Source organism: Papilio xuthus, unplaced genomic scaffold (assembly GCF_000836235.2).
Source record: "Papilio xuthus unplaced genomic scaffold, Pxut_1.1 DF827679.1, whole genome shotgun sequence".
Classification (NCBI taxonomy): Eukaryota; Metazoa; Arthropoda; class Insecta; order Lepidoptera; family Papilionidae; genus Papilio; species Papilio xuthus.
This window is the reverse complement of record NW_013530970.1, coordinates 5,297,032-5,324,400: the sequence shown is the minus strand read 5'-3', so window position 1 is coordinate 5,324,400 and position 27,369 is coordinate 5,297,032. Positions and strand designations below refer to the sequence as shown.

General features: G+C 34.5%; 3 protein-coding genes across 3 annotated transcripts; all 3 read left to right on the top strand.

The window, feature by feature from the left end:
• The first annotated feature begins 135 nt into the window (after positions 1-135).
• Positions 136-3,383, top strand: LOC106117568 (uncharacterized). Its single transcript, XM_013311929.1, has 5 exons — positions 136-305; positions 1,078-1,180; positions 1,810-1,914; positions 2,852-2,956; positions 3,352-3,383. Exons 1-5 carry the CDS (start codon positions 303-305, stop codon positions 3,381-3,383), a joined length of 348 nt encoding a protein of 115 aa, XP_013167383.1. The 5' UTR covers positions 136-302.
• Positions 3,325-16,705, top strand: sno (Protein strawberry notch). The gene is made up of 24 exons (XM_013312321.1): positions 3,325-3,529; positions 5,152-5,291; positions 5,600-5,678; positions 5,948-6,157; positions 6,656-6,831; positions 7,204-7,368; positions 7,688-7,929; positions 8,186-8,339; positions 8,620-8,754; positions 9,116-9,261; positions 9,542-9,699; positions 9,801-9,995; positions 10,187-10,384; positions 10,558-10,718; positions 11,067-11,257; positions 11,390-11,466; positions 12,056-12,244; positions 12,631-12,803; positions 13,136-13,247; positions 13,333-13,475; positions 13,962-14,146; positions 14,499-14,673; positions 14,916-15,063; positions 15,266-16,705. Coding segments are annotated over exons 1-24 (3,660 nt in total). The 5' UTR covers positions 3,325-3,528; the 3' UTR covers positions 15,373-16,705.
• A 1,110-nt stretch (positions 16,706-17,815) lies between these two features.
• On the top strand, positions 17,816-21,468 carry LOC106118002 (uncharacterized). Its single transcript, XM_013312554.1, has 3 exons — positions 17,816-17,960; positions 18,318-18,443; positions 20,077-21,468. The coding sequence occupies exons 1-3, from the start codon at positions 17,919-17,921 to the stop codon at positions 20,230-20,232; spliced, it is 324 nt and encodes a 107-aa protein (XP_013168008.1). The 5' UTR covers positions 17,816-17,918; the 3' UTR covers positions 20,233-21,468.
• Positions 21,469-27,369: the final 5,901 nt, after the last annotated feature.

The following is a 27,369-nucleotide window of genomic DNA, read 5'->3' as shown; positions in this document are numbered from 1 at the left end:
AACAGTTTAAAGTATTTTAAATTTACAATTAAAAATGCAGCACTTTAGTAATGTCAGCAAAAGTATCCAAACGTACAACGGTGCATAATTCTTTTCTCTTTGGAATTGGATTGAGTATTTTTTAATATGGCGGAAGCATTGACCGCCGACGGGTTATCTGATTTTTTCTTAAGTGCAGATCGAAAATTTTACGCAATTATTATACGAGTGTAATGATAATCTACCGATTGAAAATAGTGTTTCCGTGTTAACGAAAAAAATAGTCAATTTGTATTATTAAAACTGTTAATTCAGTATTAAAAATGGTAATGATAGTTTTTTGTTTTGATACTTTTTTACGAACTTTACTTTGTTGAACGTCGTGTTTTCAGCTGATATTGTTTGTATATTTTTGAAATTACATGTGTAATAAGTGAAAAAATGTGTGCAAATGTAATGAAGTCTGAAAAAATACTATTTTTATGCAATTTTTTCTTTGTTTTCAAGTTTTCTAACCAAAAAAAAACTGTCATGATCTGATGGCATTCTCACATGTGTGATTACCTGAATACATTTTGACTATAATTCTGAAATGGTTGATGGTACTGAGGTGTTAATTATGCAAGCAGGGTGTGGCTGTATTGATTTTCTTAGAAGGTTCTAGGTGTAGTATTAGGATACGACCTAATAATTGCACTGAGCCTGTGTGGAAGCACACTAGTGCAATGCGGTACGTGCGCCATCGGGAATGTTTTATTCAATGTCTTTGGCTCTCTTGCACAATATTAAACTTTATTACAATACGTAAATTCTTTGATGATAAATTGAAACAGTGGCGTCATAAATTTTCGTGGATTCATTGAGATTTGTATTGTAACATGAGAACAAAAGTCGATGGCAATTGTTAATCCTAATATTCGTATGGTACTTTCATGGCTCATAAAATAGGATTTTAATAGACTTCTTATCAGTTATGTAATTTTACAATAAGCTTGAAATGTTGGTAACTACTGACTTTTTACATAGGGTTTTCCAAATAGTTTTTTTTGTTTACTTTGAATATACAAAAGTATGTTACCAGTGGTAAATGTGTTTTAGTCGAAGAGAAGAGGTTTTGGTGATGATGAAGACAACCCACCGACTCCGTCTGACGATTCAGACTTTGATGATGATGAAGACCCAGACAATTTGGAAGTGCCAGGTATATTTTTTTTATTAAGTATTTTTTTTTTACTGTACATACTCTGTCCACTTATATTAAAAAACATTTGGAATCTACTATGCTGTATGTTAATTTAAGAGCATATGAATGGATTTATGATATGTTTATTTACTCTGGTGTAAATATTTATGTGATTGTTTCCATGTTGTGTTCATTTAGGCAATACAACATAGTTGTATGAAGTAACAACAATGTTTTGATAATTAAAAGCTTCATCCAATACATAATCTTTTAAAAAATAAAAAATAAGCTTTTGCCTTTGTCTTCATTGCTACGGAATAAAAAAAGTTGTAATAAATATAGTCTGTTTTGCTGATAGACTTTCTTCTTATGGTAATGGCCTTTCCATTACCAGCGAACCTATCCCTGTACTGTGCCAAGCTTTCTTATGCCAAACTAATTATTGATATTGATCCAGTAGTTTTTAGTTTGTCAAATATAAAAATACAAATGTTTCCTCTTTTTAATATTACTTTAGAGATAATGATTAACATTAAAAATATTTTTATCTACTATCTAAATATTGTTTCTTATTCCTTTAAATAAGTATTACATAAGTATTCAAAGTATTTTAGAACAAAAATATTATTTTTTATTGTAATTTTTAGGAGGTGGAAAAACATTGGCTGCTGCTGCTCAAATGGGTGTTAAAGCAAAAGTCACAGCTGGTCCGCAACCAATTATTATTAGACCTACTACAAATCCACTAGCAGGTAAGCATAGGGATGGATTTTATAAGAAACTATCGGTAGCATTCGTGCTGCAGTAAGAATGTCACAGTCGACACATGCTGCCGGTCCAGATGTCTGACATGGACTGACGCCCCCTCTCTCCGGCATGTACTTAGGACATGTATGCTTGAGACAAACAACACTTCATTTATGCATACACTACACTGTCCGTGAAGGATTATACGTTAATCTTAGTATACAGTACCTGGATGCCCATGGTGGTATTTTTTTTTAATTGTGTTTTTTGGAAATTATATTTAAGTACAAATTACTAATAAAATGATGAAATATGAATAATATTTTTCGATCTTACCGATAGAAAAAGTTAAGTTTATTTTTAAGTTGATTATCGATAAAACACGAATAAAATGACATTTTCCAGAAATGATTCCTAGCTAGATCGATTTATCGCCCCTGAAACCACTTATATACAAAATATTATGAAAATCGTTGGAGCCGATTTCGAGATTCCAATTATATATATATACAAGAATTGCTCATTTAAAGATATAAGATTTAGCTGAAACTCTCACACAAAGCATATAGTCGTCCCTTTCATTTAATTGTAAACCTGAGATAATAATATGTATAAAATGACCAGGAATATTAAAACCCTCGCCATATTGTGGAATTATTATGGTACGGAATTTTTTTTGGGCACATAAGTGACATATGAAGTAAACATTAAGTTGATTGAATCACCCGTAATCCTAACTACTTTATATTCAAATGTTTTTTCTTTAGTAGTTCTTAAATAAAAAAAAATAGCAACACTAAGGTTAGTTTTGAGTTTTTTTTTATTCATGGTTTCAAGTTTTAATAAATTCCATACTAAAGATGTTTGATGTAGAAACTTATGTTAAAATTAAATCTTAGTGTGAACATGGAAAGTATGATTTAACCCTTGGTATTATTTCAGCTGCATCAGGGCTGGCATTTGGACAGGCATCTAATATGAAACCTATTAAAATTCAAGCAGGTCTAAATAAACCCAGACCTATGGTAACATTAGGACGTGGAGTAGGTAAGTTTTTTTTACAGTTTATAAATGAAGGAAAAACAGATCATTTACATATGGTAAAGAAATCAAAGAAAAAAAGGAATAGAGATGAAATTGGCATTTCTATATATTTGTTAGGCTTGTACTGTTTTTTCTAAGCCTTAGCACTGGTGGTTTAGAATTATATATGATGTCTCGATACCACAGTAGACCCACAATCGTGGTACTCTACCACTTTACTGGACGATCGGAATATGTCTGCCTCAGTCTGACATGAGAAGTACATTCATGTGACTCCATAGACAAAAGTCATGACACAACATATGTAAAAGTTTACTTGCCAAAGGTTAATACATTATTTTATACTTAACATAGTTAAAGATTAGTTTTGTATAGGGTATATGGTCAAATTTTTGAAGATATGCGTCTGATCAAATTTGGCTATGTCTAAGTGACTAGGAATGCTTATGAGTGTTAATATTTCTGATGATATATAATGAAGGGACCTTTGTATAGTGCCGTCTGTGGGTCCTGTCCCATCTTTCGCCGGTGCCGGCTCCTCGGCCGCGTTCAATGCCGCTTCTCTACTCGCTCAGAGTGAGTAACTTGGTTGTATGCCAGTAATGTATGGAATTAGGGTTGCCAGGATAAAAAAAAGTTAAAAAATAAAATATTGTTGTGATTTAGGATATTTTATTTTTGTACTGGTAATAATACTAATATTATAATAATAGATGAGATATTTTAGTTATAAATAAAATTGACTGGCAACCCTATTAATCCATAGATATTGTTGTTTGATTTTCTTTTTAGTCTACTCTACTCTTCTTTCAAAGTGTAATTATATATGGTACTGCTTCCCATATTTTTTTTATTTATTGCTTCAAATTCAGTCTTGAATCTTGACCTTTTTAATGCTATCTGCATGACTCATAAGTACTAATTTTCATTTAATTTTTCCAACCTCCAATCTTAGCTCTTAACCCTTAATTTGACGATTTTTTTTGTAGCAAAAAAACTGTTTTTTTTAGTAAAGTCATACGTATTTTTCTGTAAACTAGTTCAGTATTTTTTTAATTAGTTGTTCATCACACTGGACACCATCGAATTAAGGGTTAATAAAGAAAGAAATTTGCTATTAAATCATTTTGCTTAAGCAATAACGTTTTTTTGTCAGTCTTCCGTAGTACAAATTCGTTGCTTTTCCTCGATTTAATACAATTTAATTTTCATATCGTGGTTTTGTTTACATTTCTAATGCTTGTATTGTGTTTTGCTAGTTGTAGTGAAATAAGGATTTTTTTATTTTTTTTTCATTTACATCTTTTGGTTTTATAAATATAACCAGTATTAGACTTGTTTTCAGTTTCATTTTATGCATATTTTTAGAATATTACTATTTTATAGTAAAATGATGATTTATTTATCTAATATTAGTAAACTAGTAATGTTAGGAAGAAAATCCGACGCTGTGCCTTTGTACTGGCGCAACACTAGCCTTACTAAAATGTCGACGTTTATGTCCCCTCACTAATCATTCTGACATTTGACTTTGTAATGAAAGCACGTCATTCGCGACAAAGGATTCTAACTAATAATGTCTAAAAGTAATGATTACCGCAACTTCTATTCATTACGATGTTAAAAATGTTCTTATTTCGACATTTACCAACTCAGTTGCTCCAACGTGACAATATCACGTGAGTTTAAATACAATCCTATTTTAATCTCGAGAATCATAAAACTTTGAATGTTTTGAAATGTTATCAATGACGTTAATTAAAACTCGGCTCAAAGTTTTCCGTCACAATCCAACTTTGGAAAGTCCCAAAGTTTTTGTAATGTTTCGTAAAGGGCAAGATTTCGTATAATAATTGTATAAAAAATCTGTTGAAATTAAAAACACCAGGTTATGTTTGATTGTTTAATAATGATTTAATTATTTATACAAATGCAACCTAATTTTGAATTAATGCCTTAAAATAACAAAGATAGGCTTTTAATATGTCTAATGGTACGCGTGTATAGACCCGCGCCGAATGCATCGCGCACTAAACAGATTTGCTTTGACTTTAGTAAAAGGAAACTAAAATCCGATGGACCCTTAAATCTATTTAATTCTGTTTCTTATACATACGCTTTTAACATATTTACTGTATATTAAGATTAACCCTCAAGATTCACTGTTTCTTGGAATATAGTTAACATATAATTTTCAGTGGAGATGGTGGGTGCGCAAGGGATGAACTCCTATTTGCTGCAAAACCTAAATCAGATTCTGGTTTCTGGTATGGTCGCACAGTATGGCCAGATGCCACCCTGGGCCCAACCTAAGCCTGGCATGTGGCCTCATGACAAGGTACATAATGTGACTATATGTTGAATTGTTAATATCAAAGCATTTAGGGTTATTTATTTACTATTTTGTGTTTTTGGAGACCCCGGAACCCTCAAATCCCACATAAGTTTGTTTCCCCCCCTGAAAGCAAGCTAACTTTGTAATATATATTGCTTCTGACACAAAAAGCTGGTTAATTTAATAGATATCCAAAGAAAAAGGTTATTTGAAGCTTAGCCAGTAACCAAAATGGTCCTTCGAGCCGGATAATGTAAGATTTGTTATGTTAATATCATATTGTGATGTAAATAATGTGTCGTATATTTCAGTTGCAAGGTGAAGAAGAAGAAGTGGATGATGAGGAGATGGGTGTGGCTGAGACATACGCAGATTACATGCCGTCAAAATGTATGTATTTTCTTAATCATCCATTTATAGGTTACAGACATTTACCTATACACTGTTGGTTTTTAATATGACTATGATATAATCTTACTAATATGATAAATGCGAATATTTGGATGGATGGATGGATGTTCGTTAGAGAGTACATAGGCTACTAATTAACAATTTTCTTTAAGTCATGCACGGACGGAGTCGAGGTTGACGACTGTCGCATAATTTATAGGATTTTCACTCTTAATGCATTAATTAATGTGACATAATATTGTGTCCAGTGAAACTGGGTCGTAAGCACCCCGATCCAGTAGTGGAGACAGCATCCCTGTCGTCTGTGGAGCCAGTGGATGTGACGTATACATTGAGCCTGCCGGAGGAGACGGTGCGGGGCGGGCTGCTGTCCGCGCTGCAGCTGGAGGCGGTGGTGTACGCCAGCCAGGCTCACGAGCATACCCTGCCTGATGGTACACGAGCTGGATTTCTCATAGGTATGCTATGATTTACTTTGTTCAACGATTTGTAATTTTTTAAGGTTCCGTACCTCGAAAGGAAAAAAACGGAACCCTTAAGGATCATTCTGTTGTCCGTCCGTCTGTCTGTCAAGTTTATTTTTTTAATTTTACATTTTGTAGATCATAGGTATACTATGAGATGCTTGTATTTTGTTAGTAAGGTCAAAGTGTCTTAGAGGGTGAATTGTGAAATTGTTAATGTCAAAATTTGTTATCGGAAATATTTAATTGCGAGAAATGTTTACTAAAGTAAGAAAGAAATTAGTTTAGTAGTTAAATAATAAAGAGAATAAGTGTTATTTGGGTTTTGTTATAATTTATTTACAGTTGGTTTCTAAGACCAAAATTTCTGTATAAAATATATCGATATCATTGTCGTTGACAAATAGAGTCTCAGAAACCAAGACAAGAAATATAAAATTTGATGAAATTTTGTTTGATTGTTTGATATTTGACAAATGTAATTGTTTAAAGGTGACGGTGCTGGTGTGGGTAAGGGACGTACGATCGCGGGCATCATCTTTGAGAACTACCTGAAGGGTCGCAAGCGCGCCATCTGGGTGTCTGTCTCCAACGACCTTAAGTACGATGCTGAACGTGACCTGCGAGACATCGGAGCTGGCAAGATTGAAGTACATCCCCTCAACAAGGTACTACTAAATGCGACACTTGTACTAGCTATTGCCCGCGACTCCGTCCGCAAGAAATAAAAAAAAACTTAATAAGTAGCTGTTCTTCCAGACTATGTTCTGCAGCTATGCTAAATTTCAGCGAGATTCGTTCTGCCGTTCTCGACATATCTCTAAGCAAGCCATCCATCCATTATCCATTCCACTATCCATCGTTACGGGATATATGTAGAACATAATCTGGAAGAACACATAGAGTATTAAGTATTTTAAATTACAAATGGACGGCGTCGCGGACGACAACTAGTCAAAGCTAAACTGCAAGTTATCTTTGGAAATTAAAAATCGTAGTGAATCAAAGATGTCTAAATACTTGTATTTCTTCGTTTCCAGTTCAAATACGCGAAGATATCATCAGCTGTGAACGGCAACGTGAAGAAGGGGGTGGTGTTCTGCACGTACTCTGCATTGATAGGGGAGACTCAGTCCTCCAGCACCAAGTACAGGTCCCGGTTGAAGCAGCTGCTCCAGTGGTGCGGTGAAGACTTTGATGGATGTGTATCCTTTATGGTTATAGACATAAGTGTTATTTTACTTTGTGTTTGAATGCGAAAGTGAATATCAAAAATGAGGAAAATCAGTTATTGTGTCACTTTACTTATATTAATAATAGTTGAATCTGGATAAGCAAGAAGCCTATGTAAGCATTGTCCGGTCCCAACTGACCACCACAAGCGAGACACTCTGGTTGGAGAGTGACCTATAGGAAAAATATAGCGTCCTTTGGACTCTACCTTATCCAGGATGTACAGTATTTGGTAACTTAAAGTTAACAAATAGATATCTCCTATCCGTAAAATCCTTAAACACCAAACAGATTGTATTCGACGAATGTCACAAAGCGAAGAATCTCTGCCCGGTGGGGTCGGGCAAAGCTACCAAGACGGGTCTCACTGCACTAGAGTTGCAGAATAAATTGCCCAAAGCGCGAGTCGTTTATGCCTCAGCTACGGGCGCTTCAGAACCAAGAAACATGGCGTATATGGTGCGCCTTGGCATTTGGGGCGAAGGCACGCCTTTTCCTACATTTATGGATTTCATTAATGCTGTTGAAAAGAGGTTTGTTAATAGTTAATGGAAAAAAATAAAAAAAATAGAAGTTACTTGCGACTCCGTCTGCGGGAAAAAAAAACATAATTAGTTGCCTATGTGTTCTTTCTGATTATGTTCTACATCTATACCAAATTTCAGCAAGATCCATGCAGCCGTTCTGGAAATACCTTCTAACATCCATCCATCCAAACATTCGCATTTATAATATTAGTATGATGGTTAAAAAATATATCATTAATATAAAAAAAAACCTTGTCTTCAGAGGTGTGGGAGCTATGGAGATAGTTGCGATGGACATGAAACTCCGAGGCATGTACATTGCGCGTCAGCTCTCTTTCCACGGGGTCACCTTCAAGATAGAAGAGGTTCCGCTGTCTGATGCCTTCAAGGAGACATACGATAAAGCCGTCGCTTTGGTAAGTTTTGTTACGATTAGTCTTTGTATTACACAGACGACACAATTTCCATCAAATAATATCTAAAATTGTAAATTTCTTATATAATATTGTATCGCAAAGAAATGTAAATTCATGTATTAAATTTCAGGCCAATAGGAAGTAGATCTAATTTTAATGACTAGATTTGAGCCAAATACATACAAATAAAACATTTAAAAAAAAGGGCTTTTATGACGTCACAATGTCAGTGACGTCATAGACATTACATTTGGAGACTAATATGGGTTTTTTTCAACAGTGGGTGGAGGCAATGCAGCGTTTTACAGAAGCAGCGGAGCTGATAGACGCGGAGTCACGCATGAAGAAGACCATGTGGGGACAGTTCTGGTCAGCGCATCAACGGTTCTTCAAGTACCTGTGTATTGCTGCCAAGGTATCACTATGTCACTTTATATTAACTAAGAAATATTGAAATTTAATCTTTATGTCTGTAAAATAAGGTTTAGATTCCAATAACACGGTCTCTTATGTTGAATTTCTGTTCTTATTAGCACTTTTCCTGTAGAAAAAGGCATAGCAAATATAATTATTGTGATTGTTGCAGATGTAGGAGAAGTGTTGTTTATTTAATATCCACCTTCGTCATAAACAAATAAATGGTATGTGATACAAACAATTGTATGGAAGAGCACAAAAAAAAACTAGTACATACTGTGCCGACCCATTGTAGGGAAAAGGACAGGAAGATGATTGTCATACAAACATTTGTATGTATGTATGTTTGTATGTTGTAGGTGAATCACGCTGTGGTGACGGCGCGCGAGGCGGTGAAGTGCGGCAAGTGCGTGGTGATCGGGTTACAGAGCACGGGCGAGGCGCGCACCCTCGACCAACTCGAGCGGGATGACGGCGAGCTCAGCGACTTTGTCTCCACCGCCAAGTGTGTACAAATTACACACTGCACACATGTACACTGTAATACACACTACAGACATGTACACAATATTACACACTATAGACAATGATATAATAAAATGTGTTTTTGTGTACCATTTTCGCTTTCAGAGACTGGAACTAAGTTTAGTTTTATTGAAAATGTATTCCAAAGATCGTATTTTGAATTTGTATTCAAAATACCGTTGCCTAAAATTAAAATTACATCAAAACTTATGACATTGTATTTATCAAACTTGATACTAAACATTCGCGGTTGTTACCAGGGGCGTATTCCAGACGTTGGTAGAGAAACACTTCCCTGCGCCGGACCGGACGCGCATCAACAGACTGCTTGGCTTGGAGGCGAAGCCCGCCACTGTGACACATGCGCCCGCGCACAACGGACGTAATGGTGACGACGCTAACACCTCAAAGAGGAAGTGTAAGTTTTCTCTTTTTATTATAACTGTTTTTTCTTGTTGTATCTTACTTAAGTCTCCACTTCAGATTCATACATTATTTGAAAAGCTAATATGCTTCCAGTAACGCCCCGTCAGCAAGCTAACGTGGCTGCAAAGCGAGCGCGTGGTGGTTCCTCTTCGGACGAGTTCATCCGTGGTTCCGACGATGACCTTGACGACGAGTTGGCTGAGGACTCCGATGATGGCCGCCACTCTGACTCCGATCAGAGTGACTCAAATCCCTTCAGAGCGGGCCGAGAGAGCGACAGCGATGATGGTCGGTAATAACATAGTAATAGCATTAAATTTCGTTCGATGGCGCTGTTCTATACTATAGAAAATTAAAAAAAACTAAGACAAAACAAAAGAATCGATGCATTTAGGGTCAATTAAGGTCACTTACTAATAAAGAGCTTTGAAACATTTTTTTTAAATCGGTTTAGTTTATAATTGTAATATACGATACAGATCCATGGATCAATCGCAAGAAGAAGCCGATAAAAAAGAAGAAAGCGGCATCACCTAAGAAGAAGGCGGCGAGCACGCAGGACAAGATTGAGACGATGTTTGAGAGGAAGACGACCGCGCCCTCTACCGTCACCGTCACTACGGCCGGCGGACACAGCCTCACTGGCACACCTGTTGGCACTAATGGACTATACCTTGGTAAACTACCCTCAATACACAATTTATACAAGTACCCTCATCACAAAACAATCTTACTAATATTATAAATGCGAATAGTTAGATGGATGGATGTTAGTTACGACAGGCGAAATCAACACTTAAAAACTGCTTATGTGTCTCTGAGTGCTTCTTAACATATAATGATACACCAGGACCCAGTCGTAACCAGCCTCCACCGCGGTCGGCAATCGAGCGCGCGTGCAGCATGAAGGAGGAACTTCTTGCAGCAATAGAGAAGCTGGGCCGCCGCCTGCCACCCAACACGCTCGACCAGCTGGTGGATGAGCTGGGTGGTACTGAGAATGTTGCTGAGGTACGTGTCAAGATATAATAGTTTATGTGTAGGCGGAATTGTACATCTTGATACTTGAAATATATAAATCTAGTATCAAGTAATATTAAACTTTGTTTAGAAGTACATTGCAAGTACGCTGATAAATTACATTATAATCGAACACTAATTTATTGTAAAAAGACAAAATAACTCGTCAGAATTTTAAATTGTCAGCGATAGACGTTTTAACAAAGATTGAATTAGTATAGTGGTATTCAAATATAGTGACGGCTCGGAATATACCACGAATCGCTGCACAGAATAGCAGAAGAGACATTCAATAGTACGCTGATGACCTTGAGCCACTAACGTAGTTTTTTCATGCAGATGACAGGTCGTAAGGGTCGTGTGGTGCAGACAGAAGAGGGTCAGATACTGTACGAGAGCAGGTCGGAGGCGGACGTACCTCTGGAAACTCTTAACTTGACGGAGAAGCAGCGGTTCATGGACGGCGAGAAGGACGTAGCTATTATATCTGAAGCGGCATCCAGTGGTATTTCACTTCAGAGTGATAGGAGGTAAATATACGTCGTTCACGTAATGACTTGTCACTCTTTGAATTGCTTAAACTGTTTGCTTTTTTGCAATATTGTAGTAAAGTATATAATTTATTTTAAGATTATATAAGATGTATTGAAATTGTTTGACAGAGCTCGAAATCAAAGGCGGAGAGTTCACATAACATTAGAGTTACCGTGGTCAGCTGACAGGGCCATACAGCAATTTGGTGAGTGCCATACAATACCATAAATTTTACTAATATTATAAATACTATGCCTAATATAATAATACTTGGCCTAATTTAGTCCTCTTTCCCTTCCCACCCTTTTCTTACAAGGAAAGGATGGGAAGTGGAAGCGGACTTTCCGGATGAGAGGATGCATGGAAGGTGAAAATATTTTCTTTCTGTGCATCCTCTCCTCAGTCGATTAAAGGTATGCAACGCATATGCAATTACGTATGTCTATGGGCAAAAGTCACTTCGCTATTTCAGTGATTTCAGGTGGCCGCTCGCTCGATTGCCACCTTATGATATAAAAAAAATACGAGTGTGGATGAATGGATTTTTAATACTACGTAGCCTAAGAACGGCTCAAAGAATCTCGCTGTAATTAGGAATAATTGTAGAACACAGGCTACTATTTTTTTACTCCTCCAGAACAGTCACGGGCGACATTTAGTGCTGTGTAATTTGAAGTAAGCAATGTATGTACCAAATGTGATCATCTTAGCATCATTTTTGGTATGAATCTGCAAATAAATCTGCTTAGCAAGTCTCATACAGGAATAAAAGTAGTATGCAACTTTTTTCTCAGGTCGTACCCACCGTTCTAATCAAGTGAATGCACCTGAATACATCTTCCTGATCTCTGACTTGGCTGGAGAGCGGCGCTTCGCCTCAACAGTCGCCAAGCGGCTGGAGTCCCTCGGCGCCCTCACGCATGGAGACCGCCGCGCCACTGAAACAAGGGATCTCAGCCAGTTTAATATAGATAATAAATATGGTCAGTATACATTTTTGATAAAAGATTACAAGATTCTTGATAATTTTACCAGGAGGGAAGGGAAATAATGTAAATAATTAAACTGAAACTAATTTACAAAGTCAATAGTTGTGGTTTGGTTATTTATGCGGCTTTGGATAATTTAAAGTAAATGAAACACAAAAAGATCTAAAGACATGTCTTGAATTAATTGACTCCTGTGAATTTATTTGCTGCAATAAAAATAGCAACTCAAATGAAGAGAAAGTTTAATTTTCTAAAACACCGTTTATATTTTTTGATATAATGGTGATGATTAAGGCAAAATATTAAGGTTTCTACTCGTAACACCTCGTGCTCCGACACCACCTAAGTGGGAGGCTAAGGAGATGATGAATAACATTCAGGTCGCACTGCCCTGGAGGCGGTGATGAAAGCGATAATGAAGTACGACACTCCGCTGGTGGCGCCCCCGCGAGACTACGCCGGAGACTTCTTCCAGGATGTAGCTGTCGCACTTGTCGGCGTCGGTCTGATTGTCAACAGTGAGAGCGCGCCCGGAGTACTCTCACTGGACAAGGTAACATCAATTACATCTAGATTATGGACTGGCTATAAGACGTAATATTTTGTGCCTACTTGATTTTCACCATTTTGACACTGATGGTAGCGGTTTGTAGCTGTGATGGGTATTCAAGCTAGTAATGTAGATAGATTTATTTGTAATGTAACATTAGTAGGCGCGTTTAAATCGGAACTACGCTAAAGGCTATTTCAAAGTTATAGCCGGTCCAGTAAGATAAAAAGAAAAATATATTTTTGTCTCTTTCATTCCTTGTTACTTTGTCTATCATGTTGATTTGTCTAATACCTGTGTAATTAAAAGTTGGTTGTATTGTTTTTATGTTTTAGGATTACAACAACATGTCAAAGTTCTTAAACAGGATATTGGGTATGCCGGTAGAGCTACAAAATAGGCTGTTCAAATACTTTACAGACACGCTGGCGGCTGTTATGGAGCAAGGTGAGAATGTCATACAAAAATATGGGATTATTACCGTACCGTTAAATTAATTTAAATAAAGTAAAATATATACATTTTTGTATAGCAAAGCGCAGCGGCCGCTTCGACCTCGGCATCCTGGACTTGGGTAGTGCGGGCGAGAGTGTGCGCCGCGTCGCCTGCGTGCGCTTCCTGCGCCGGCACGCCACTGGCCGCGCGCCCGTCGATCTCATCACTGTGCAGACTGAGGTCAGCTAACTGTCTCACTCTAACACACGCACTCACTATCATGCTGTCTCACTCTTACAACATCTCATCGTCTCGCTACCTTACCACGGTGTTGACGTTAGCTGCCTGTCTCACTCTAACACATGCACGCGTTATCGTGCGTGCCTGTCTCACTCTAAGACATGCACGCACTATCGTGCTATCTCAGTTTTAATACATCTCATACTATTGCGTCCCTTAAACGGTGTCTACTGACTATCTGTCTCATTCTTACATACCCATTATCATGTTATTTTGGTTCTTTCTCACTCTCTCGCACTAATCATCTATATCTTTCACTCTCGTGTGTGCTCTAGTATCTAGGTTATTTCTAAAGTTGCGGAGAATGATAAATATTGATTTCAATACTTCCAAATAACTCATTAAAATTGATTCACAATTAAAGTGACAGAATTTAATTAATTTATTGTGATATGTATAAATTTAAAATTTCCACATTTTGCTTAGCGCGGCATGGACTGGATGGAGGCGTTGGAGAAAGAGTCTGAGCTGACAAGCCCCAAGGAGGGTTTCTACCTGTCGCAAGCTGCCCGCAACAACAAGCACACCGCCGTGCTCTGTGTCGCAGCGCATACGCCCAACAACAGGAAGGATCGGCCCACAAAGAAAGAGATCATGTTCCAAATATACAGGTAATTTATGACGTAAATAAACACGTACGATAGCACGTATTAAAATTATAAGATAATTAGTTTTTTCCGTCTTAATCTGGCAAGATGAGCTGACATTGAACCTATTAAAAGTATTGAAGCTGTCGCCCACGACTCCGTTCGCGCGAAATGTAAAAAAAACTTAATTAGTAGCTTATGTGTTCTTCCAAAGTATATTCTACATCTATGCTAAATTTCAGTAAGATCCATGCAGCCGTTCTGGAGATACCTTGTAACAAACATCCATCCAAACATTTGCATTTATAATATTTGTAAGATCTATTAGATTTTGTAATCATTGTGTAATAACTTGTATTTTTGTTTGTCATCGCAGACCGAACACTGGTCTCCAGCTGCGGCTAGAATCTCTCGCGGAGATCGAGAAGAAATACAAGAAGGTGACGAGCGAGGAGGCGGAGGGCCCGTGGAAGGCGCAGTACGCGGCCTCGCTGCGAGTCTGCAGCCACGCGTACTGGCGGTCCGCCTGCAGGAATGCCTCAGAGTGCGAGGTACACACATGTTGAAACATACGAACGCGAACACATACGTACACGTACACGTGTACGGATACGCAAAAATGCACGCACACATGTGCGTACACGTTTTACTCTCTGTTGTATGCTAAAAATTACTCACACTCTACTCAGAGACGTTAATTGAATGTTAAGGTAGTCTTTTATTCTGACCTTTCGTCTTAAATCTACACTACGAAAGACTTAAGGTTTCTGAAAGGGGAAATCTGTATGTGCAGGTGGGTCTGCGCGTGCGCACTCACCACGTGCTGGCGGGGTCAGTGCTGGCGGTGTGGGCGCGCATGGAGGCGGCGCTGGCGGCGCGCGCTGCGCTGCACAAGATGCAGGTCATACGCATCAAGACGGACGACGGCAGGAAGATTGTTGGTAAGTTGGTCACCATCATTACTCAAATAGTTATGTTTTATTTTTCTATCTACTTTCTTTAGACATAGATCTTCTGCAGTATTATTTTGTCCTAGGGATATTTATGTCTATCCTAGGTCTATAGATTGGATATCGATTCAATTTTAGAAACCTTAAGTGTAATTTTTTTTTCGTAGGTAACAGCGTATGTTTTTTTTTACAGGAACAGTTATCCCAAAGAATTGTGTTGAACCGCTTAAGGAGGCGTTAGCGTCGGACGCGGTGTCCGTCACCGAGCAGAAATTCGACACATCTGACGCGTTAAAATGAACCCTCAACAGTCTACATAAAGACTAGATTAGCTCGCAGCCCGCGATTAGTTCCTCTCTCTTCATTTAGCGCATAGTTCAGGACCAAAGTGGTCCTAAAGTAGGTTGGTCCTACAGGACGGTTATACTTCGGACCAGGTCCTGGACTTGGTCAATTACGATACGGCCGTATGACTGATTTTATTTTGCCCCAACCATCCCCGAATATTCAGGTCTTAAGACTTTTATGGAGTAATTTATTTGTATGTAGATACTTCTAGTTATATTAAGAGGATGAGGGTTAAAGTAGTGGTCCGGTTTCGTTTCCTATGTTTTGTGATTAGTCATTTGAGAAAGTGATGTATTTAAGAGCGATGTGTTCAATGTGATTATTTTTCTTGTTAATTTACTCGATATTTTACACATTGACTGAAATTATTATTTTTTTTTGTTAAGGTTTTGTTTACAATTAATTTTTAACTCATTAATGTATATTCAGTAGCCAAATGGCAACATTTTGTCTACGTTCTAAGATGTTGCCTACCGTAATAAAGTCTTATAATTATATAGACTTTATTTAAATAGCCGTTTTTTTAATTTCATAGTAAAACTGGTCTGTAAATTTTTTTCAATGTGGCTTATTGTGATCAGATCGTATGAATTTTTTTATATATTAAGTTTACGACAGTATAAATCCTATTGACAATTGCTTCACAATTAAAAAGTTAAACTTATATTCTTGCAATGTATTTAGTCGATGTTATTGCAAAACTGACACTTTGTGGACTAAAGAAATAGAAATAAACTGTTCAATGTTTTACCGTCAGAGAAAATGAACGGTGACTGTTTTACCGACAGAGCAAACATCGTGACTGTTTTACCGACAGAGCTACAAATCTATCTTTACTGTTTTAACTATAGATTTGACTAAGGATAAAGCAGTCGGTTAAAAAAATTAAGACTCTTAAGAAGTGATTTCCTTAAAAAGTGTAGATAAAATATCATTTATTTGATAACGTCGTTTTAAATACATATTTCAAAGTTAATATGTATCCTTAAAAAAATGTAAGAAATTAAATTTTAAGTTTTCAGACCCTAGTCTTTAGTAATCTCTCTCAAATTTATGACACTAATTATTATCGAAAAAAAAAACAATTTTTATCACGATAATGAGAATAATTTCTTAGCCCCGTTGACAGTTGATTTGTCTTTTTAAAGTAAATAAATTGACTCACGAATTTATTATTTGTACAAAGTTTTTAACCAAGTTTTGTGTGATGTAAGTTATCTCAAACTACCTACCTTTTAAACAATAATTTTCGACCCTTTATGTACTTGCCCTATTTGAAGTGTTAGATTCCGTTCACACAGACAGGGGCGGAGAGGAGAGCAGAGTTATATGGCAATTAAAAGTAAAATTAAACCTTTTTTCAAAATATCTGATCTCTTCGCCCCCGTTTATGTGTACGGACCCTTAATCATCATGTTTTAACCAAATAATGCACATTTTAGATAAGAAACAACATATTGTATATTGAAACAATTTTTAATTTAGAAGTAGTTTAAATGAAATGTGAAAGATTCAAGCAACATGATATAGCAAGGGGCAGAGAGGCCAAAAACGTCAAAAACTTCAAAATTAAACCGATTACGTTTGTGTGATAAATAACCGCGTGGAAAAAAGCCAAGTAAATTTAAATATGATAGATGGCGCTGTTGTCAAAACTAACAACATCGAATAAGTTTTACTGCTGCAATAAAATACGTTAATTAAGCGCTTAGTAGCCTTGTAGTGTAGGTTTGTCGATTTAAATCTACACTAAGGGTGATTTAACGATCCTTAGTGCAGCAGTAAGGCAAATAACTCAAGTTGCAGTCTATTCAAATCCTTATTTTTATAGATTAGTTTTTATATAACAGTAGTTTCAGATTGTCATCATTCTATTAATATAAGTGGACATTGATGGTTTAAATATTGCTTCAAATGGCTACGATCGGACGGTACAGGTAGAAATTTATAATGAACTCGATTTATAAATATTACTTACGTAACACATCTCAAATTAATGTTTATGGTATGTCTTTTGTGTATAAAGACGAATAAAAGTATATAAATATTGATATTGCCTTTTATTATCACTGAATTCTATATTTAACCTAGTTTTGTAGATCTCTCTAATATTCTAATAGGTGACCCTTTCAATAACTCGGTCCACAGGTTTCTATAATACAGTCGAAACTGGATAAGCGAGTTATTTTACCAGCAGCCTTTTTGATTCTCGGGTTCCAGCTTTGGTCAGATTGGCCAGATAAGTTTGTCGCTCTATATAATTTCTCAATTTTTTTATATTGTAAGCTAAACTGTGTTTAAAAACATATGTTTATCCAAATATCTGTGCAGAAATTGAAATGTCAAATACTTTCCAAACTCTAACGTAAATGTCATTTAAAACGTCAATGTCAATTCTGACAATCTCAATTTCTTGTTAAAATGGTCATTTTATTTCTAGTCTTTTTTAATAATTTACTTTAATTTTATTAATAAAAACATTAAAATTTGTGAGAAAGATGACTCAAAAAGAGGTAACGATGGTGGAGTTGGAGGAAACGGTGAGAATTGATAATTTTTTCTTAAGTAAACATAGGCAGGGCGAGCGGTACCTTATTTAGGTCAATGAGCCGACTTCTATATATAAATAACTTCGGTTAAGAGAAATGTAAAGGGCATTGATGTAGGCATGTCCATTGAGATTTTTTTTGGCTAATGAGGAAACCAACACTCTGTTTATCTTGAATACATACAGATTCTGTTTCTAATTTTAATAAGGTCTTCAATAAAAAGAACTTAGCGTTATGTTATGTATGAAAATATTACATCTAATTAACTATTTCAAGAAATTTCAATATATCATACTATTTTTTTTAAATAAGGTTTTGACACATATTAAAAGTAAGCACATTATGTAGGTAAAGTGCACAGATCAACAACTGGACCTGATGGAGTGGAAGATGGATGCTGTAGAGAAGCAACTTGCTGAGCCAGTCGACAACCAGGAAGTCTGTGTTATGAATTTGCTCAAATCTGTCTCTGAGGTAAGTGCAAAAAAAACTGTATTACATGATACAAAAAGCTGATTAATGCTGAGAAGAATGTTAGGTAGAGAGATGTAATACACTAATTGTTGGTTTCCGACATCAAAATCCTTGTATAAAATATATTCTCATCTCTAAAATTATCTTTGACAAAACAGAGATAAAAATATTATTTAAACAGGAATCTTGGTTTCAGAAACCAACAATAAATCAGTTACATTTGAAACTAATTTGTGATATTTAAATATTTCTTTAAAATATATCTAAAAACATATGTTTTATTTTCAGCTCCTTGGGTTTAGGGTTGATAAAAGGTCAGAGTAATATTAATGTCAAGGTGTCATGTTACTCACAACTTGAGGCTTTTCATCGTGTCCTTAGTGTAGATTTACTAAGAGACAATTAAAATAAATTAACCACAATATGACTGGTAGTTTGTAAAGTTGGCTTTAAATAAATGAGAAGTCTCATGTTGAAGCTGTTGCTTATTGAAGTAGACTGGCTTAAATGTGGTACAAAATTTAAGCTGTCATAAAAAAACCTAATAAACAGGGTGTTGCTTTTCAGTATAGCTTCCCAAAGTTTTTCTATAGGGGTGTCATAATATTATCAATGTTATTATTGGTTTATTTATTTTATTTCTTCATGTGTCTGTTATACCAGCTGGGTTTGTTATAAATATTGAAACTATTTCTTCTCGGTACAAATAATAGATGGATTTGCTTTTCAACAAAGCTTGGCTTGATTATGGTTCACGATAAGAGTGAAATGGTGGGATTTGAACTCACAAATTTATTAAAACTTTGCTATTGATGCTTGGAATATAAATTTTTGAATTTAATGTTGGTTTAAAGAGATGTCTTTCTTAACTTGTTTAAATATTCTTTATTAGTAATTATGAGTTTTATTTAAATAATAATAAAAATAATTTTAATTTCGAGTTTAATTTTTTTTCTATTATCTATGACCCAGCTGAGTAAGAATTTTACTATAAAGATAGTTTTTATTTAAGATTAATAATTGAATTATTTGAAAGAAAAAAAAGTTGTTTAAAAAAGCTATCTTTATTTCATGTCAGACACAAAAAACTGTTGCTTCCTAAATTTTTATTTTGACCTGTATTTTTTTTTTATCCACATAATTCATAATATACTTCAAATGGTGTTGCCATTCATTACATTTGATAGCAACAGATCGCTTGGTCTACTACTCTATGACCAGTTTGCTGAGAAAATGTCATTTTTTTGTGTTCAAAAACCTGTGGTTGCGGTCAAACTGATGTATGAATGTTTGGAGTGTTGTATAAAAATATTACTTGTTCCAAATGAAAGCTAAAAATAAAATATATTTATAAATATATATAATAAAAAAATATATAATATATTTTAATAAAAATCGTAAAGAATACAGAACTTTATTTGTTCTTAAAAATCTTAAAATCCTACATATTTATAGAACATTCTTTCTTATATTATTCTTATTTATCTATTTAAAATTAGATAACTTAAAAAAAATAAAACAGTGTTGTCCGCCATGTTTGGAATTTGACGTTTATATGTTTATTAAATTTTCCGCTTTCATTTGGAATGGGTTAATTATAAAGCAGAATATATTGATTGTGGTTGCGGTATAGGTTCGTTCGGAGTACCAGCAGCTGCGACGTGAGCTGGTGGAGGTTCAAGCACTACAGCGCGAGTTGTCTTCACGTCTGCGCGCGCAGCTGCGCCTAGTGCACGGCAAGTTTGCACGACTGCGGCAGCGCATCGCCGCCGCAGATCCGACGCGCTAGCCACGCGCACTACCGGCGTTATGGCAGCATGCCAACAAAATAATGCCCTTCTCTTGATTACATACTTTGGTCACGTGATTCTGTCACTCCTTGTATCTGGTGCGTATCCATAGCAACGTGCGTTACCATAGTAACGCCTTTTTTTGATGTAATGTTCGTGGCGGTTTAAAGGTCGTGTCTTTAGTATCATGTAATTTGAAATTGTAAGTCACCATTAAGTTTGAATATTACTATACTAGCTGTACACGTTCCTCGGTACTTTTATTGTTTCTCGATTCTTTGTTTTGGATCATTTTTTTATATTTACATGTTTGGTATGATAAATGTTCATGTTTTAACTGTGGGTTTCTGAGATCCAAATCTCTGTATAAAATATATCGTCATCCCTGTCATCTCTGATAAAACAGAGATAGCAATATATTTTAAATGGGGAATTAGGTTTCAGAAACTCATGGTTAGTAGTACTTAGCTGGTGGCTAAGTTTAATATATATATTGAAACAACGAATAATGTGAATTGTGTATTTCATTATGTAAAATTATATAGATAGTAAAGTTATTTTGTTTTGGTGCCATTTAAATATAAAAATAGCACAAATTATACATAAATAGCGCCAATTTTAGTGCCAAAAAATAGGAGTCAAACTTCTGTTTTCTACAAATATTATTAGATTCAATAGAATGAAATTTTTTTCTTGGCAAATTTTAAAATAAAAATTAAATAGATGCTACTTTAAAACTAGTGTAGACATTTCTTAAGTCTAGATTAAGAACTAGTCGGCTCAGCACACCTGACTGTTTAGTCTATTATCGTAATCTTAGTATAAAGCGTTAATTTAATTAATCGTTTGACTAGAATTTAACAAAATCGTAAGTTGGTGCTAAAGGTATGGTGTTTGATACTTCGAATCCGATACAGTTTTTTGAATGTTACTAAATTTATTATTTATTCAAAGAGTTTTATACAAATACCTTTATTTCTTAGAAGTATTAATAAATTTCGTACTCAAAGATGCTAATTGTCACTTAGGGAGGCTCCTAAACAACATTTACTTTTAAACATCGTTATAACAACAAAAATTTCGAATGTTTTTTTTTTATAAGAATTTAAATTTGAAAGCACTCCAATGAAATATAATCTTTGCAACTAACCTTGAGTTTCTGAGAACTAAAACGCTGTATAAAAGATATCGTCATCCTCGTCATTATCTTTGACAAAACAGAGATAACAATATGTTTTAAATGGGTATTTTGAGCTCAGAAACCCACGGTAAATAATGATTGTTTAAAATAATAAAAGCATTCGGTTTATTGGTAAATGTCAATTTTCACACTGTCGGATATGAATCGAATTTACGAGTACAGTCGAGTACTAAATGGTTTAGAGAAGAAATAAATTTATTGTTACAAAATCCAGCAATTTATCTCAGTTAATAATTCATATTATATCTAGATCTATCTTAAATTATGATGCATGTGATGTACAATTAGTTATAATTCTTTTGTCTAAATTTAAAAAGAGGAAAAAAATTACGTCACGTTTCTTTATTCGTATTTTCCTACTTATTATTCAAAAAAAGCACGTAAATAATTTCATTAAATGCAAATTTCTTTAAATTTATATTTTGTTAGAATTTTTTTTAAATAAATATTTCTCTTACATGTTTCCAAAAACGTTTTAGCAGATTTTTATACATATTTTAGACGTTTCGCCATGAGGCTATACTTTTATTGATTTAATATTACACTATTCCTATTTCTTACGTAGCGTAATGCATTTATTTTTTTCTATGTAGTTTGTTACGCTTTAAATTAAATTTATGGTAAATTTTAAATCGCACATATCGTATTGCATGTTAACGTAAGCACTCATTTGGCGGGAAATGAGGCGGAGGCCATCTTGTTTTTCATTTTAAACACAATTTTGTGAATTTTACGTGCTAATTTTAAAATTTAAAATAATAGCTTATTTAAAATATGGATTTACTATATTAATCTTTATGGTATAAGGTCGTGGAGCAGCTAAAATAAAGAAAGCGACCGCTAACCATAGATATCAACAAGTTTTTGATGCACTGATTAAATGTACAAAACAGTATCTATCCTTTCCGATCCCAGCTTTATTAGAAAAGCATGGGAATGGGAAAAGGACTGGAAATAGGCATCTAGCACGCCATAAGGTTAGTTATTTTCTGATGGTCCTTCGTCTTATTTGTACGTAGTTCACAGTAGTAATAAGGAAAATACATGTCTGAAACTATGTTAAGTCGTAATTTCTAAATTACCAAGTATACCTGATTTATCTAGACTAGATTAGTTGTGATGCCCTTAATGATTTTTGATATAATTTTTACACTAGGTGTTCCTAAACTTTGACATTGAATTTCCAATTATTGTGTCAAAGTTAAATGTGTTTGTGAGTGTACTTTTAGTATAATGCTCTATAGACTAAATTACTTAGTACTTATACTTACAATTAAATCAATTCTAAATATAATAATAATATTCGAATATTTATGTGTAAAATTAAAAGTAAGCACAAAAATTGGTAGGTAGTTCTAAATTTATCAATCGCACTTGTCTATTTACCTTTCGTGTACCTTTTTTAATGTTTTGAAGGAAAATCACGTCCATTATGGCACAAACTCTATTTTTTATCTAATCTACCTTATTTTCCTTCTGCGGTGCTATATGTATAATTTTAAACTGTACGTATTTTGTGGGTAGACGTTGAATTTTAATTACGTTGGTTATTTTGAATCATTATAATGGTTTCTTTTATAAGTCCTGAGTTTTTCAAAATTTGTAAGGATTTTATTAACTTTTATCATTGTTTATTAGTTAGTTTAAAATAATTATATCCATTTTTGGAGAAATTTTGCTCATTTTTGTACATTTTTGTTTTCATATTTCATTGGAAACTGAATGTCCAATAACGACAATACTGCACTCTATTTAAATCTCCGTCAAAATACTCACCGATTTACCCGAAATACATATATATTTATATTACACATTTTATTTTAATATAAAATTAGAAATACACAATTGTTTTGTGATGTCTCTTCATTGTTTTACGAAATAAACAATATTTTACAATCAATCGTTTTATATTTATTTACTACGATAAAAGATTACCGTGAAGATTTAAATAGTGGTCTTTTATCATAGAATCCCTTACCTTTATTCAACCTTCTTCAAATCATTGGTTATAAATACTTATTTAAAAAATTTCATCAATCACATTCTAGTAAAAAAAGTTACACTGCCGAATAATAAAAGTAATCTTAAGGTACGTGTACATTGGCCCGCGCGGATTAAACGGATATGCTTTGACTTGCTGCGATCCCGGCCGTGCGTACGGTGCGGGCCAATGGACGCGTACTTTTAAACTAACTACTTTTTTGTCAGACATCAATTTTAAATGGAATTTTGAAAATATCTTTTCAGTATTCGGCCGTATATATATTAATTTAAAGTATAACAACAGTAATCTGTGAAATTTAAGGAAAAATAGCAACAAATAAAAATGTTTAATATATCATTTATTCTTTTGTACTTAACATATAGAAATATAAAGGCGTCTGGAATGCAAGGAGACGGACACACTCGTTGTTACAGCGGTTAATGTGTTACAAATATATTGGACTGGAATTAACCGAACAAAATATACTTAATACAAAATAGAGCACCCTGTAGCTTGCATCACGTGAAAAGTAAAAGAATTACTTACAGAGTATGTTTCTTTTCAGCAAAAATTATATGAACAAAGCGAAATTGCTATAGACATCTAGTACTTTCCACGTAAAGTCTACGAAATACAGCATCCGATAAGAAAAAATCTAATTTAAACTAAGAACATCCTATAATACTTGTTATTGCAACATTTTACAAACAAAATGTATCACAGATAGACGAAAACATGAGCACGACCTCAAGTCATACAAACACATACACTGACAATTATTGCGAGAAATTGTGCCGTCAAATGCTTTGACTGAAACCATGTTATATAAAAAGAAAAAATCTTTGTTCCACATATTAAGAAAATTGTGCGAAAAAACGAACGTGAGATTTGACACAAATCTCTGTCATTTTTTTTTATTTGCAGTTTTTTGGTGTATAAAACAAAGCAATTTTTAATTAAAAAAAAATGTGCATTATTGTCGAATTTCGACCAAAAGGCGATCACGTTCAAGTTTATATCCGAATTATTTATATTATTAACAAAACTCTTAGTAAAATTTGAAATAACATTTCCTCAAATTTCAGCCAAAGCATTAATGACATTCAAATACAATATGGCACCCTGTGTCACAAAATAATATTCAGCCTTAAAAATATCTTAATAAAATCAAATTAAAATTAATTGTTAATAAATTAGATCGAATTAATATCATTTCAATTTTTAAAGCCAATTTATCGAAAATAACCGATTGGACATAGTTTAGTATTTATATTTAAGGCAGGCCTCCATTGGTACGAACCGAAAGCACGGCAACGGATTTTAGTTTGCTTTGTATACATAGAGCGTCGGTAGCTCTGGGGTCAAGCACTCGACTTGCAATCTGCAGGTCCTGGGTTCGAATCCCACCATGTACCAATGTGTTTTTCTATTATCGATTTACATATGTACATTTATCCGACGTTCTTACGGTGAAGGAAAACGTCGTGATGCTGCACATATCTGAGAAGAAATTCAAAGATATGTGTAAAGTCAACCAACCCACACTTGACCAGCGTGGTTGACTATGGCTTAGTCACCCCTAACTTAGGGTAGGCTCCGAGCCCCTCAGTGGGGACGTATAGTGAGCTGATGATACATATTTTACAAAGCGTTGCATCCATCATCCGCATCGAAAGATCGTTATTAGGCAATCCGTTGCGTGCCGTGCGTCCGGTGCGGACAAATGTACGCGTACCGTTATTCGAGAATTTAATAATTATAATGGCACAATAATCTATAAAAGCTTAACATAAGAGACGGAATTGTACGATAAATAATATATGAGAAAACATATTAAATAGATGATTATTTTTTGGAAAATATTTTTTTTTAGGATTTTTATACAATGTGATCATATTCTAGATATTTTGCTATAAATTGCGTTACAAAAAACTGTAAATTTTAACAATTTTCTGAATCAACCATTGTATACGACATATAAACTTGCTAAATCAACATAGCTTCGATACTATTTTAATAACTAAACAGGCAATATAAGGCCACTAACACACTACCGTTAAAGCGAAACGAAATAGTTTATGCCTCAGTGTGTTATAAGCCTAAGTAATCGTAGCAGTATTTGTACACCAATGCTAGATTTTTCTAATTATATTTTGTTTTTTTTCATATGGTACCAAAACTGTCTCATGAACGAAGATTTACAAATAGTAAAACAAGGATATCTGGACCGGTGAGAGACGCTGCTATGGTGGTTCAAAGAGGAACTTGTGGGGGGCGCTAGTGAGCTGTCATAATTTAGTATTGTTTATGGCCACCGGTACAGATAGCCTTGTCGATGAATGACGCAGAATTTCCTGAAATTAGCATTTTTTGTATAGACAACATAGTGATTTGATGTTGTTTTAAGATTTATATAAGTTTTAAGTATAATTATTTCTAGTTCTAGATGTTTCTACTGGTGACTATACAGTCTTTTACGAAGGCACCGGCACGGTTATATTAAATCAGGGATGATCAAACATTTACCAACTTCCTAGTTTATAATCGGACTAGGTATATTATAAACTGACAAAAGAAACTTAGTTTAAATGATTTTAGAAAGATACTTGAAATTAGGTTGTTTACAATTTGGTGATAATTTATAAAATAACTAGTGAGATTATAAAGTAACAAAGTTCAGAAACTAGGAGATGAAATGCCAATAACTGTCTCGTTTACCTGAATTTTTTTCTTAACCAATCTATTGCAAAAAGGAATCGTAATATAAAGCACTATTGAGTTAGATTCATGAACACTTGTAAAGCAAAATGAAGCTTATTATAAGCAATTAAAGTTTATTTCCTTATAAACTATTTTTGGCACTGTATTAAATACTTTTACAGCATGATTTAAAATGAAATTCCACTGACAAGACACTAATTAGATAATGTTATCTCTATTTTTTCTATAAGAATAAATGAGACGACATGTTTTCATTACGACAGTGGAAATCTTACAAAGCATTTGAACGTATAAAATTCAAACTGAAATATAAACACGGCTAAACACTCACGTATATTCGTCCGGTGGCGCACCGACTAGTTTTGAGGCCATCGGTGGCCCTTCATCAGGATGAGTGGTCACTCACCTAGTTCATCCTGATGAAGGGCCCCCGAGGACTCGAAACTAGTCGGTGCGGCCACCGGACGTATATACGTGAGTGTTTAACCGCGTTTATATATCAGTTTAGTATAATGTCTCACGAAAGTTTGAAAAATTAAATACAAAATTTAACTTCCCCAAAAGCAGACTGGAATATACTATTATTTATACTTAATATCTTCCTGTATACAATCGGACTTTTCTGATCATGTTGTCTCTATTTTTTCTATTGAAATGGATGAGACAATATGTTTTTATTTAGATAGTGGAAACTCACTTTAGAAAGCATTTCAAACATACAAAATTTAAATATATAAAACTCGCGGTTATCCAGGTTGGACTATATATAAATGATTGAATAAAAACTTTCCAAGCTGGGGTAGGCAGTGTTCATGAATCAATGCGTTAGTAAGCTACTTGAAACTTACAAGTATATAAGTACATAACAGTTTCAACAAATGTATATAAAATACAACATGGCAAGATTTAAATATTAAACATATTGAAACTACAACTACCATATACTGCCATCACTCAGAGATATTAAGGAAGGTCCTTAGTAAAGATTTAATGGAAGTTATTTCTACTCTTAGGTACTTAATTTCTCTGAATATGACAGTATTTTAATTTATTTCATTATAAATTGATTCTGTTACGTCAGCGTGATACAAAATTTTTAAATACAATTATTTTATTTTAAAAAAGTCATTATTACGTTAAGTTGCCTATACCATTAGGCCCTTCGTACATAGGACAACGTAAATCTTGGATACTAGACGATTTGAGTCAATAAGCAACTCTCTATGATGT

Excerpts from the sequence above, each read along its gene's own strand:
- sno (XM_013312321.1), top strand. Across the intron at positions 9,700-9,800 it reads TAACACCTCAAAGAGGAAGT|TAACGCCCCGTCAGCAAGCT; the intron begins GTAAGTTTTCTC and ends ATATGCTTCCAG. Across the intron at positions 14,147-14,498 it reads ATCATGTTCCAAATATACAG|ACCGAACACTGGTCTCCAGC; the intron begins GTAATTTATGAC and ends TTGTCATCGCAG.
- LOC106117568 (XM_013311929.1), top strand. Across the intron at positions 1,181-1,809 it reads AGACAATTTGGAAGTGCCAG|GAGGTGGAAAAACATTGGCT; the intron begins GTATATTTTTTT and ends TGTAATTTTTAG. Across the intron at positions 1,915-2,851 it reads TACTACAAATCCACTAGCAG|CTGCATCAGGGCTGGCATTT; the intron begins GTAAGCATAGGG and ends GTATTATTTCAG.
- LOC106118002 (XM_013312554.1), top strand. The coding sequence starts at position 17,919 with ATGACTCAAAAAGAGGTAACGATGGTGGAGTTGGAGGAAACG. Across the intron at positions 17,961-18,317 it reads TGGTGGAGTTGGAGGAAACG|GTAAAGTGCACAGATCAACA; the intron begins GTGAGAATTGAT and ends CACATTATGTAG. Across the intron at positions 18,444-20,076 it reads TGCTCAAATCTGTCTCTGAG|GTTCGTTCGGAGTACCAGCA; the intron begins GTAAGTGCAAAA and ends GTTGCGGTATAG.